Source organism: Mus pahari, chromosome 8 (genome assembly GCF_900095145.1).
Source record: "Mus pahari chromosome 8, PAHARI_EIJ_v1.1, whole genome shotgun sequence".
Taxonomy (NCBI): domain Eukaryota; kingdom Metazoa; phylum Chordata; class Mammalia; order Rodentia; family Muridae; genus Mus; species Mus pahari.
The window spans coordinates 60262662-60276382 of NC_034597.1; the positions used below are offsets into that span (position 1 = coordinate 60262662).

At 49.4% G+C, this 13721-nt stretch overlaps 1 protein-coding gene across 1 annotated transcript in view; it reads right to left on the minus strand.

Moving 5' to 3' along the window:
• The window catches only part of Slc25a37 (solute carrier family 25 member 37), a 40798-nt gene extending 32013 nt beyond the window's left edge, over positions 1 to 8785 (minus strand). Inside the window, exon 1 of the mRNA XM_021203623.2 lies at positions 8403 to 8785. Coding sequence (XP_021059282.1) covers positions 8403 to 8612 — 210 coding nt within the window. The 5' untranslated portion in view covers positions 8613 to 8785. The remainder of the gene's footprint in view (positions 1 to 8402) is intronic.
• Positions 8786 to 13721: the final 4936 nt, after the last annotated feature.

Consider the following 13721-nt stretch of genomic DNA (forward strand, 5'->3'; position numbering starts at 1 on the left):
GAGGAGGAGGAGGAGGAGGAGGAGGAGGAGGAAAAGGAAGAGGAAGAGGAAGAGGAAACAAACAAACCATTTTACTGAGAGCCTCACTAGGCAGGGACATTTTTTTCTTCCTGTAACCCAGATCTGGGATTAATGCTCCCCCCCCCCCAGTCTGCTGGGAAGGGACCTGAAGTGACAGAGGTTAATTCATGTGCCCTGGGTGTAGAGTCAGGACTCAATCCTGCTATATCGGGATGGTTCATGCACATCACACCTCCCTGCCACTATCAACTCCCCTAGAGGACCAAGAGAGCCCCTTTCCCTTACAATGGGGGTTGGAAAGCAAAAGTGTGAAGGGCACTGGGGGGAAGATGAGCCATCTGGTGTCCTAGCTTCTCTGCAGTGTAGGAAGAGAGGCACCCTGTGACAGTAAGGAAAGCAGAGGCACGTGGATGGTCAGAAGCTGTTGATGGGACCTTAGGAGGAGACCCAGTGCTCAGAGCCCACAGCCCACAGATACCGATGGGGGCGGTGATGAATTACCCAAGGGCTCAGCTACCCAGTGGGCAGAGCAGCTTTTCAGAATTAAGCTAAAGAAGCAAAGACTACAAAACTTAAGCCTGCAGCTGTACTAACAACAGACCTGAATTTGATCCCCAGAACCCACCATGCCTTTAATCCCAGCAATCTAGAGGCAGAGGCAGGCTGATTTCTGTAAACTCAAGGTGGTGCTAGTTTCTGATTTCCAAGGAAAAGCCAGGACTACACATTGAGATCTTGTGTAAATACATACATACATACATATGGGGGGAGGGAGGGAGGGAGAGGGAGAGAGCTCAAGCTAGGTGTGGTGGTTTGCTTACAATTCCTGGGGAGACAGAGGCAGGCAGATCCCTAGAGCCTAGCTGAGCTACCAAGTCCCAAGCCAATGAGATCCACATGCACATGCACACACACACACCATGCGCTTTCACAGACACACTCACGACAGGCACAGAGGCCTGCACTGCCTGGTGGTATATCCATAGAACTCTGGAGAGAAGTAGATTGCCAAGAGTCCGAGTCCTTGGAGGAGGGACAGTGACTCTAACCACATTACTGAAGGGGAAGAAGAAGAAGCAGGCTCACTCCTGGAGAACATTCTCCTTGTACCAACTCTGTCCTGAGCATTACAAGGACCTCACCCTCCGACCACCCAAGAGAACAGCGTCTTCTTTCTACAAATGGGAAAACAGCACAGAGAGGCTAAGAAACTATGTCAAGATCACACAGGTAAGAACGGGGGCCATTGCCAGGCAGATGGGTGAAAGGTCCTGAGAGTGAGTTCCTGACCACTAGGAAGAGAGATGGACTTCTAGGAGGACAGCAAAGGGAGATAGGAAAAGAATGGGAGGTGGCCTTTGCTACAGGGGCCAATGATGTCAACCAGACACTCCCACAGCATAGATGAGGGGAGACACCATCAGGGGGCAGTAAGGCCAGGGAGGGGAATGAGAGACAGAAGTTAGGGTTCTTCTCCATAGATTAGGAAATCAAAACTCAGCCACTGGGAGCAGAACAAACACTAGGACGCCAACCCCAAGGGCAGAATAAATTGAGCTTCATGGAGTCCAACAAAGACAGAGCAGGAAATAGCAAGGTCAAACCACAGAGCTGCAGGTGCTATGTCCCTGGGGAGCACCATGTGGGGCCAGACTGCTTCAGATTAGAAACAAACATCAATGCCTCAAAAGGGAAGGCAAAGATAAGACTGGGAAGCACTGGGGTTCCAGAGGGGCCCCTACTGGCTTAATGACAAGTGGGGAGGAGCAGGGAAGGGAGAGGAGTGGGGAGTTCACCCAGTGGTCCAGGGAAGGTAGTTAGTTCCATGCAGCCAGAAGACAAAGGTGCAGTAGGCTGGTGTCAGCCTACTATAATCCCAGCACTCAAAGGCAGGAGTGACAGGAGTTTGAGGCTAGCCTGGGCTACCTAGTGACTTTCAGGTCGGTTTATATCCTGTCTCAAAAGAAAAGGTGCGGGGGGGGGGCTGGTGAGATGGCTCAGTGGGTAAGAGCACCCCACTGCTCTTCCGAAGGTCCGGAGTTCAAATCCCAGCAACCACATGGTGGCTCACAACCATCTGTAACAAGATCTGACGCCCTCTTCTGGAGTGTCTGAAGACAGCTACAGTGTACTTACATATAATAAATAAATAAAATCTTTAAAAAAAAGAAAGAAAGAAAGAAAGAAAGAAAAGAAAAGAAAAGAAAAGAAAAGAAAAGAAAAGAAAAGAAAAGAAAAGAAAAGAAAAGAAAAGAAAAGAAAAGGTGCGGGGAGGGGTTCTGGTGAGCTACAAGAGGACATGAGTTTGGTTCCCAGCATGCATGCCGGGTGGCTCACAATCACCTGTAACTCCAACTCCAGGGGAGTTATACCTCCAGGCCCCGTGAGCACTCACGTGCACATACCCACATAGGCATACACACATATGCATTATTTAAAAATACCTTTACACACACACACACACACACACACACGTCCAAGGCAAAGCAAACTGGGATTAGGGGTCTGAAGTTGATTATTGCAAATGACACAAAACCGCATCCAAGAAGGGATGGTCAAGGTGGTGGCAAAGACTTAGCCAGTAAACAACAATAAAAAGTTTGGAGAACACATCCCTTAAGCCCTGAACACTTGCCCCTGTGACCTAAGAAACACAGTCAATTAACACCACTCCCCCCCCCCCCACCATTAAACTCCAAATGCACAGTAAGCAAGATGACTCAGCAGGTGACATGCTTGATGACCTAAGTTCTAGCCCCTGAACTCTCTTTAAAGTGGAGGGAGAGAACGGACTTCCACAAAAACTGTCCCCTGACCTCCACCCACACATGCACCCTACCCCAGTCATGCCCGCTCAAATGTCACTCCATACTAAAAAGCTACAGTGTCAGATGTGCTGGAGTTATCTGGAGGGAACCATTTTCTTAATTAGTGATTGATGGGGGAGAGGGTCCAGCCCATTGTGGATAATGTCATCCTTGGACTGGTGGTCCTGGGTGCTATAAGCAGGCTGAGAAAGCCATGAGGAGCAAGCCAGTAAGCAGCACTCCTCCAAGGCCTCTGCATCAGCTCCTGCCTGCAGGTTCCTGCCCTGTGTGAGTTCCTGTTCAGTGATGAGCAGTGCTGTGGAACTGTAAGCCAAATAAACCCTTGCCTCCCCCAAGTTTCTCTCATCGTTTTTTAATCACAGCAATAGTAACCCTAAGACGCCAGGTATAGGCGTGCATACCTTTTATCCCAGTACTCAGGAGGCAGAGTCAGGCAATTCTCTATGAGTCTCAGGCCAGGTAGGGCTACATAGAGAGATTTTGTCTAAATAAATAAAGAAACTGTCTTCGTCAGGGTTTCTATTCCTGCACAAAACATTATGACCAAGAAGCAAGTTGGGGAGGAAAGGGTTTATTCAGCTTACACTTCCACATGACTGTTCATCACCAAAGGATGTCAGGACTGGAACTCAAGCAGGTCAGGAAGCAGGAGCTGATGCAGAGGCCATGGAGGGATGTTCCTTACTGACTTGCTTTCCCTGGCTTGCTCAGCTTGCTTTCTTATAGAACCCAAGACTACCAGCCCAGGGATGGCACCACCCACAATGGGCCCTCCCCCACCCCTTGATCACTAATTGAGAAAATGCCTTACAGCTGGATCTCACGGAGGCATTTCCTCAAGGGAGGCTCCTTTCTCTGTGACAACTCCAGCTTGTGTCCAGTTGACACACAAAACAGTACAGAAACTAACTAAAGTTTATGTATAAATTTAAAAATAAAGTTTGTTGTTTATTTTTTAAATGCTGAGCCCCCTTTGCTATTCACTGTATTCACTGTTGTTCTGGGCGTTATCCCCCCACCTCTGTGACCCCCCCACCCAAGCCTGTCCTGCCCCTTCATTCCTGGGCAAGGGAATGTGTGAGGGTCGAGTTCCAGCTTTGCAAAGGGATGCAGACGCGGATCTGGCTATCAGAGTGTGCCGGGCTGTCATGAAAGAACGGAAGAACTTAGTTGAAGAGAACTCTTTTTTGACTCCGTGTCTGTCCACCTATAACACACCTGTCCAAAAGCACTTCTCAGTGAAGGGCGGGGGGGGGGGGGGGGGGGAGCAGAGCGGGAGAGAGAAAGCACTATCATTTTGCTCCAGGGAACAGAGTAATTTGGGACTTCATGGCCTCTTGAAGTTGCACAACCAGCTGCCCTACACTTGGTTCTATAAAGCATGAGGAGCTGGGAGCGGGATTCTGGCAGCTGCCAGTACTCCCTCCCAGTCAAATAGGAAAGCTCAAGGGCTGGGGGCGGGGGGGGGGGTCCTTAGCACCTGCCTCGCAGGCCAGGGCTGTCCCCAAAGGCAGGCCAGGCTGTATCCACGTTTAGGCCATCCCCCACAGACACCCATGAGGGCCTCCTGAAGAGCTAAGGACAGGTAGGATGTATCAGCCACTCGGTGTCTGGAGAACAGAGGGCTCCCCCAGGGAGGGTTAGAGCAGAGCTTTCCTGGCAAGTCACTCAAAGAAGGACCCTGAAAGGGTCAGCGGAAGTTCCCCCACTTCAAATCTTTCCTGTTTCCTTTCTTCCCTGTGCTTACCAAGCTGAGTTGCGTGGTCCCTGCCTAATCTGGATGGAATTTCCTCCTCCACCCACCTGGCATGCTCCCTACAGTCCTGAACACTCCTGACCACCACCGGCTCTTGCTTCCACCCCACAGGCCAGCGTAAGTCACCCTACCAGCTTGCCACCGCCCGTTAGAGGCTTCCAGGGAAATGTTGCCCAGTGGGGCTTAGAGAGAAGCCACAGTTGGACAGGAATCTGCAGTCCACCCAGGCATCCTAGATCCCTGACTTGGTATCCATCAGTTGCTACCATCATGGGGGAGCCGAGCGGTCCCGCCAGTCTGGTGCTCTTTAAATGAAGCCTTCATATCTAACCACTAGCTGTGAAGACTAAGGGGGAAAGAGAAAGGTTAGAAAAAAAAAAACTGATGCAAGTCTCCCCAAGAGGCACTTAAGTGACCTTAGACTATTGCTGCTGGGAGAGAAATTATGGACCATGACACTCTATGGTGCTCAGACTTTGTGTGGAGACGGAGTCTTGCTAGGCAGCTCAGGCTAGGCCTTGAACTCACTATGAAATTCAGGCTGACCTCAAATTCTCTGCCCTCCCATCTGGGCCTCCGAGTGCTAGGATTCATTGCATGTACTTGGTCTGGTCAGGAGTGCTTTTTCACACAATCTCTGGGGTGCATGACTCAAACAGAGCTTCGACCGTGTTTCTTTCTACCCAAATCATCCCCGCTTATGTACTTACATACTGTCACCAATCCGGCTTCCAAATGCTCAGCCCACTAATACATCAAAACCCACAGTTTGAAAGACAGTGGACATTAAAGTGGCATCGGGAGATGACAGAATCTTATGAAATAGCAACTTCAGTATTAGAACAGTGCACATCCCATGAGTCCTCTTTCTGTACTGAAGACCCAAGGAAATCAGCAGGCTTTGATTGCAAAGGACCTGCCCTGGGTCCCACGGCTCACACAGCCTGAGACAGCAAATCTGAAAGAAAGCTGGCAGACTCCACTCACACTTAACAATTATGAATTCAAAAAATGGATGCCTTTATTAAAAAAAAAAAAAAAAAACAAAGACATCTTTTTTCTTCTTTCCAAGATCCAATTTACATGCACTTGGTCTCAGCTGTAATAATTAACACACAAAAGGACAATAGGGGCATCTTACAAAGGGGGAGGGGCTAAAGGTGAAGGAGCACCCATTTTCCCCAACAAAACAAAGGCACAGGTTGGTGCTTGAGGCAGACAGCAGTGAGCTACAGGGCTGAGAGCCAAACCCGCCCTCCTGACTCAATTACTCAGTCTTCATCATCCAAAATATTTAAGAGGGACGCAGCTGTGGGCTTCCCACATGAACTGTTTCCATGACTGGGGCATAACTGTGTCCTGCCACCTCAGGTTAGATACAGACAACTGTAATGATCATGGCAGACTCTGGCTCGCCGCTGCCTACTTGGAGCCATAGGGCTTGTGACAATTTCTCTGTGCCTTTATTATCATTATCATTATCATTATTATTATTATTATCTTTGTTGAAAACTAGAAAGAAAGAAAAAAGTCATTCCTATCCCCCAAAAAAAGCTGTGGGGGTACACAGAAGGCACGTCACACCCAAACTGTGAGTCTAAGAACAGCAAAGGGTCCCAAGGGTCACTACTGACCGGCAGTCGGGATCAGTCTCCAAACTAGAAAAACATGCTGACTGGCAATGAGCAACTTCATTTTACAAGCAAATCCCATGAGGTGGATACTTGCTATGACACTCAAGATAGCTGTTCAAGCGCACAGACACACACACACACACACACACACACACACGCACACATTCACTCTCACACAGTAGGTATCTGCTCACAGCTCACACATTCACGAACATGTACTCTCACACACACTCACAGCTCAGACTCTCTCACACACACAAACATACAAACACACATACATACACACACAGGTATATGCTCACAGTTTGCACATTCAAGAACACTCACATATGCACTCATAGCTCATACTCTCTCTCTCTCTCTCACACACACACACACACACACACACACACACACACACACACACCCTTATAGCCCATGTTTGTCTATCCACAGATGGAAAATTTTTGGAAAAGACTAAATACACAAGTGAAGTGGGAATCCAAACAGGTAGGGCAAGTGTGGGAGAACTAAACACAATGTGTGTTACTTACAAAGGGGAAAGGCATGCCTGGACTGTTAAATAAATCAAGAAGCATCAATAATTGTTTCTAACCTTCAAAGTCAGCTAAGGGGATAGGAATCAGAACTCATGGCTAAGGGACACCAGGCCTCACAGGTGGAAGGGTTCCTTCGGTGGAATGTCATCTCCAGGTCTGTGACCTGTTCAAATGAATAGCTCTTGACTTTCCACTGTCTCTAACCAAGATATACATTAGACTGTAGGAAACGCCCTTACATTTGATCCGTCTTTTCCTGTATTAATGCGATCTAGCAGGTGTCCGGGCTCTTTCTGAGGTGATTTTAAAATCTAAAAGCAGTTCCCCCCTCCTCACTCAACAGTGGCAGGCAAAGGAGCACTGTATGATTCCCCACTAGGACAGTGGAGGGACAGAGGTGAAGATGACTCAGGTCTGGCAGTGAGCTGGAAGACAGGCCTTGTCTTAGGCCCAGCATCCTGTTCTCTGGACTTGGCCTGTCCAGCCACTGACTGCCAGCTCTGAGAAAACCCAGATATTCGTACCTCCTCAGGTGGGGCCCGCATCAGCAATAAGGTACTGTTTTTATGTGCGCAGGCCTGGCACCCTGCCTTCCAAAATAACTGCCACTTAGGCCCCCAAGTTCCCCAAAGCGTAGTGGAGCCAGCCGCCCAGAATTCAAGCGGCAAAGAGAGGAACCTTCTCCTCCTTGCCCCTCGGGCTTATTCATGTTAACTCCCAGGGTTGTCTCGCCCCGCGTTCCAGCTCTAAAGGTGCAATGTCACTACAGGTATTACTTCCTGCATCTCTCGCGGGGCCTCTCTAGGTCCAGCACAAGCAGTTCTCGCTCTAACAGACCTCACCTGTTCAAGCCGCCTCTTGACAGAAGCGCATGCGAAAACTACCTGGGGGGAGTGACCAGGTCAAACTGGAAGCCTATTACACAACCCACAGCTGTACAGTACAAGTCTGCAGGTCCACCTCGCAGCAAACGAACGACAGCAAAGATCCCTGGATGTCCCACTGTCTTCTAGTAGTGGGTGGGAAGGGAGGTGTCATGTGGAGTGTTGCTGATCCAGTACGACCCCCAAAGAGCTGCCCAGAGCCTGGGGAATCGGCGAAACGGCGGCGTCCCTGGCTCTTCCCCAGACCCTAAACCACCCCAGAGCAGCAGGCACGCGCCGGGGCCAGAGGGCGCGCGGCCGGGGGGTAAGGGGGGAGGCTGGGGGGAGTACGTTTCTGGAGGAGCGCAGCAAGCGCTTCCCTGCCACCAGCTCCCGCAGAAGCGGCGCACGTGCAGCGCCCGCGCGATCGTACGGCTCAGAGCCACAGCCACCTCCGCGCGCTGAGTGCTCACCACTTGTCCCCCGCGACCACGACAGAGACAGAAGTGCAAGACTCCCTGGCAGAATCTGGGAGCACTCCCGCGGGACATCGCGGAAGGAGCGACGTGGTGCGCTTTCCCGGAGCCCCGGCTGCGCGCAGCCAATCCGGGAGAGAGCCCTGGCCTGTCGCCGTGCCCCGGGGAACCGGCAGCGTGGCTTCGTGGCTCTGCCCCAGGCTGGAACTGAGCGGGATGCAAACGCGCGCGCTGCTGCGACTGCTCTCCCGGCTCCTTTCCCCCACAGTCCTCCGCGCGCCTCACCTTCACGGAGTCCACCGGGTACATGATGGAGTGCTCCAGAATCCCGGCCATCGCTCCCGCTGTCATGTGGGTGGACACCGAGGCGCTGGTCGGTAGGTTCTCGTAGTCCTCCGACCGGGCGTCCTTGCTGCCGCAGCCGCCATCGCGGCAGTCCCCATCCATCCTCCGGCCCACAGCTTGGCTCCCCACGCCGCCACGGCGGAGCTCCATCCGCGGCCCCGCGGGGCGCGGGAGGCGGCAGGAGGTGGGTAGGAGGGGGAGGGGGGAGGAAAACTTCACTTCTTAAAGTGGGAACCTCCTCCCCCGGGTTGCGGCGGCTGACGCCATGGCGGGCTGGGGTGGAGCCGAGCGGCCAGAAGCACCAATAGCTGGAGAAGAAGAGGCCGGCCGTGGCCGCGCTATTGGTGCGCCGGGCAGAGGGCACCCACCTCTCTGTGTGACGTCGCTGCCCGCTGCACATTTCCAAGCAACCGGACGGGGGCGAGAGCAGACATTGGGGTGTCCCGGGAAGTTGTACTACCTAGGGGGTGGTGACCATTTGCAAGGGACAGTCAGGACCCTGGGGAGAGTCAGCAGAAGGAATATGCGCAGAGCTGCAAGAGCAAAAGAAGGGGCTGTCCCCAGAATCGGTGGTTTTGCAGACACTAATCAACCAGCTTTAGCATTCCGAAGGCTGGGGATCTGGTAGGAGGTGAGGTCTGTTGCTGGGAATGTCAATTATGAAGCAGAGTGGTTGGACAATGGAGTGGTCGTAGGAATCCAGAATTGAGGATACACTCGGATATGTGCACGTTTTGTGCTCTGCTAGGGCCCATTCCAGGGAATGAACAATTAACACTCAAGGTCCCCGCTTCTAGTCAGCTTTGCTTGGGGAGAATCTCCAGAGACGGGGAAGTGTGTTTCTCTTCTGAAAACAAGGAAGGGTTAAGTGTGTGTTGCTCTTGTTCTTTGAAGATCTAAGTCCCCCCTGCCCTGGATGGGCCAAGACAATCATGGCAGGAACAGAACCCTTCACTAAGCAGCTCCCTGGGACATTTTCTTGGGGTTTGTAAGATCTTTAGCTGATGTCACAGCAAGAATGCCTGGCAAACACAGAAGTTGATGCTCACAGCCAGCTATTGGATGGAACACAGGGCCCCCAATGGAGGAGCTAGAGAAAGTGCCCAAGGAGTTGTGGGGGCTGCAACCCTATAGGTAGAACAACAATATGAACTAACCAGTACCCCCTGAGCTCGTGTCTCTAGCTGCATATGTAGCAGAAGATGGCCTAATCAGCCATCATTGGGAAGAGAGGCCCCTTGGTCTTGTAAACTTTATATGACCCAGCACAGGGGAAGGCCAGGGCCAAGTAGTAGGAGTGGGTGGGTAGGGGAGCAGGGGCGGGGGTGGGGTATAGGGAACTTTCGGGATAGCATTTGAAATGTAAATAAAGAAAATAATAATAAATAATTTTTTAAAAAAAAAAGAGAGTCCTCAAGTGACTGACTGAATTAAGCTTTGCAACACTGCCTATCTTCTAAGGCTGTTCTTTTAAAACCATCCCTGCTGAGCCCTTCAATGAGTTGGAGTCCGGGATGCTTTATTTTAACTTAGTATTGCCTTGCTCCATCTGCATTTAAAACTAGAAATCAAAATGCAAGAGGTCTGCCTGCTTATGGGCCACTCTGTCCTTGAATGCATTTAGGACATTACCCTGGGGCTGAAGGCAGTGCCAGGGCATCCTTCGATTATGTAAAGACTTCTGAGCAGGGAATAATAAAGGTGTGGAGGGCAAGGGCACCATTTTCCAGTGTTCTGTAGCTGTCCTAGTAGCTTCCAGGTGTATCCTGGGACTATGAAAGTAGATATCAGATCACTGTCTAACAAAGGTGACAGAAACAAGGCTCCACTTTTGACAAAAGTGGTGTTTTAAGAGCTGTTGATCAGAAGTTGTTGATATTCACAGGACATACCCCAGCAACCAAGAATCTGAGGCAGGGGGATTACCACTAGTGTGAGGCCAGTTTGTGTTGTAGGATGGGTTCCAGACCATCCTGAGCTCAATGTGAGACTCTGTCCCATGTATACAAAAATGAAAGTCTTCAACCAATACATATGGACCCCCACTTCTGGATTTGGGACATGAAGACCCGAGATACACATATAAAGCTTTTTTGAAAGCATTATTTATAGTAGCAAATAGTTACAAACTGTCTAAACATTCAGTAAGTGGGGAAATGAAGAAACGATGATGTGTATTGGTGAAATATTACACACCCCGTAAAAACTGTGGTTCTGTTGGGCAATCACAGAGGAAATGATTCATACACGGCTGGGTCAGAAAAGCAAAGCACAATTCTGGGGCCATTACAAGTAAAAAAAAAAAGTCTGTGTACAGAAAGAAAAGTGAAACAACTTGCGGAAGTAATGGAATTGCAGGCAACTAATTTTTTTTCAGGTTTAAGATAATACATTATTTCTATGATTTAAAAATGAAAGGACTAGCCAGGCGGTGGTGGCGCATGCCTTTAATCCCAGCACTGAGAAGGCAGAGGCAGGCGGATTTCTGAGTTCTAGGTCAGCCTGGTCTACAGAGTAAGTTCCAGGACAGCCAGGGCTACCCAGAGAAACCCTGTCTTGAAAAACCAAAAAATAAAATAAATGAAATAATAAAATAAAAGGACTTATATGCCACATGCTAGTGGATGGGAAACCATCTGAAGTTGGCAACAATGGCATTGGTGGAAGGGATTCAACATACCAGTGATAAGTATTCTTGGAAATTTTAAAATTTTAAAATTAATTATTTTTAATATTAAAGAGTCTTACAAATGTGAATATGACTATAATCTTTGGAATGAGAAGATTTTTTTTTTTTTAGAGTTTTCTTTCAAAAAAAAAATCATTATGGTGTAGCTCTCACCCCTCATCAAAGAAGCTTTCCTTTGAAGTAGGCAGAGACCGTTACAGAAAGCCACAGCTTGCCAAACTGCAAACAACGGGCCACGGACCACGAGGAGCCCAACCCCAACTGATACATCTACAATACAACCCCAGCTCTTAAGGCTCACATAACATAGAGGTAGAGGGGACAGGAAGATTATAAGAACCAGAGGACCGGGACATCTGCTGGGGTACCATGTCTTCTATGTGACAGGGAAGCAACACCCAGGGAACGGCAACCATGCTGTTGACGAAACAAGACCTGAAAAATGACAGCACCTATAGACATGACCGCATGGGTGGGGGGATTCTCACAGGGCTCCACACCCTGATTAAGAACGACGGGGAATTAGTAGTTGCTAGGAGTCTGAGAATCTCCTGGGATGAGCCCCCTGATAGGCTACCCAATCCCTAGAGGTCATTCCTAACCACATACGAGCAACACTCAGTTATCTCAGCAGGATGTATTTATAAATGCATGTGTATATGTGTAACAATAATAAAGAATAAGAGGCCAGGGGCTAGAGAGATGACTCAGTGGTGAGGGGTCCTGGCTGCTCTTCCACAGGCCCTGAGTTCGATTCCCAGCACTCATGTGCAACTATAGGATCTGATGTCCTTTTCTGGTGTTCAGGTGTACACAAAGACAAAGCACCCATATACATAAGATACACAGATAAATAAATCTTCTGTTAAAAAAAATTAAGAGGCCATGAATTTGAGGAGTATGTGTAGCAGAGAACACAAGAGTTGGAGAGAGGAGAAGGGGAAATGATATAAATACAGTACTTACATGTGAAATACATACAAAAATAAAATATTAAAAAATCAAAACATGAAAAGAATTCAAGTCAGGCCCAACTGCAGATTTGTGTTGGGTTTACGACAAGTACTCAGCATTTCTTTTTTCTACCTCTCTCCGGGATAGACTGTGCACTCAATGGTTATCTCATACTCAGTGGATTGCAGGGGCCACATTTCTAAGACATGTGTGCAGCCGGGAGTCTAGATGTGCTGCTCTGCCAATAGAACTGGAGAGATCCAGAAAGCAGAAGTGCAACCAGAGCTGCTTTCTACTGCTCGCTGTTCTCTTGCACCCTGAGAAGGCTGCAGACAGGAGGGTAGGCATGTTGGGGAGGATAGTGACTTCCCTCTGCAATAGCATTGCAGTGTCTGGCCACCAGACATATGCGTGTTGGGAGTCTTTGATGGCAGCCTCCCGATCCCTTCTCAGTAGTGTCATATATGGCTTCTTGATCCCTGACCCTCAGGGATGTGAAAGAATTAACCGTTTTCCTTGAGAAACCATCTTGTCTGTGTGCATCTGTGAATTATCCTCGGAGGCCAAGCCTGGAGTCGGCTCTCCACGCCTCCAACAATGCCATGCATAGCAGTGGGAAGGCCCGATGATGAAGGACTCGCTCCTGGACATGGTAATTCAGCAGTCAGCCCTGCCCCCACCCCACCCCCCACTTCCGGAGGAAGGCCTGTTGGGACAAGGTCCACATTCCAGTTCTAGAACCCTGTGTTTTAGACACACCCTGCACAGGGGAAAGCTGCTCTTTCTTTGAAAGACAGGAGCCCAGAAACTCAGAAACAAAAGACTGGCTGCTGAGGTGACTATATTCTCTCCAGGGTCAGGTCCAGAGACACGGGCTGCTGATTCTGCTGGAGTCTTACATAAAGTTCCTGACTCCTGAAGGCCCGAAGATGTCAGCAGGCCATCTGCCCCAGGTCAACTGGAAGCCAAGCTTAGCTTAGAAAGAGGAAGTTACTGAGCATGCAGGGTGCACAGCCTAACTTTGGCTCAGAGGCCTGTGCCAGCTCTGGTTCTCCCATTTACTGACAATAGGGCTCTGGCCTCTGGATTGGCCTACTTCTTTTGAAGGCTATGGCCATGGATACGTAACCGCATAATAAATAAAACACACCAGTAGATTGAGAATGAGAGCATGCATGTGCCAGCTAATTTTAACTCAAGTATATGTATATATCCACAAGCACCTCTAAACATATATAGTCCTCACAACTGCATACATCTGTCCTTATAATCCCAGAATCCCTGCTTTTCCAAAGACAGTAGTGTTTATAGACTCTTGACCCGTGAGATAAGTTTCCCTCAAAGATAACTTTCCCCAGTACATGGAAGAAGAAACAGAGACAAATGAAGAGGTAGGGCAGAACTGCCTCCGTTTACCAGGCTTTCTTTGAATACAGGTGGTGACAGGCAGGGGTTAGTGTTGAGAATTCCATCTGTAGGTTGATGTTAATCCTGTTAACCCGCTCTACCTCTCAGGAGCCTGCCCCTTACCCGACTCAGCCACTCAAGTGCACAAGTCACATATGATGTGTGATGTCACCTATGACCTCAGCCAAGCTCAAGTTCTGAAAGGTGGT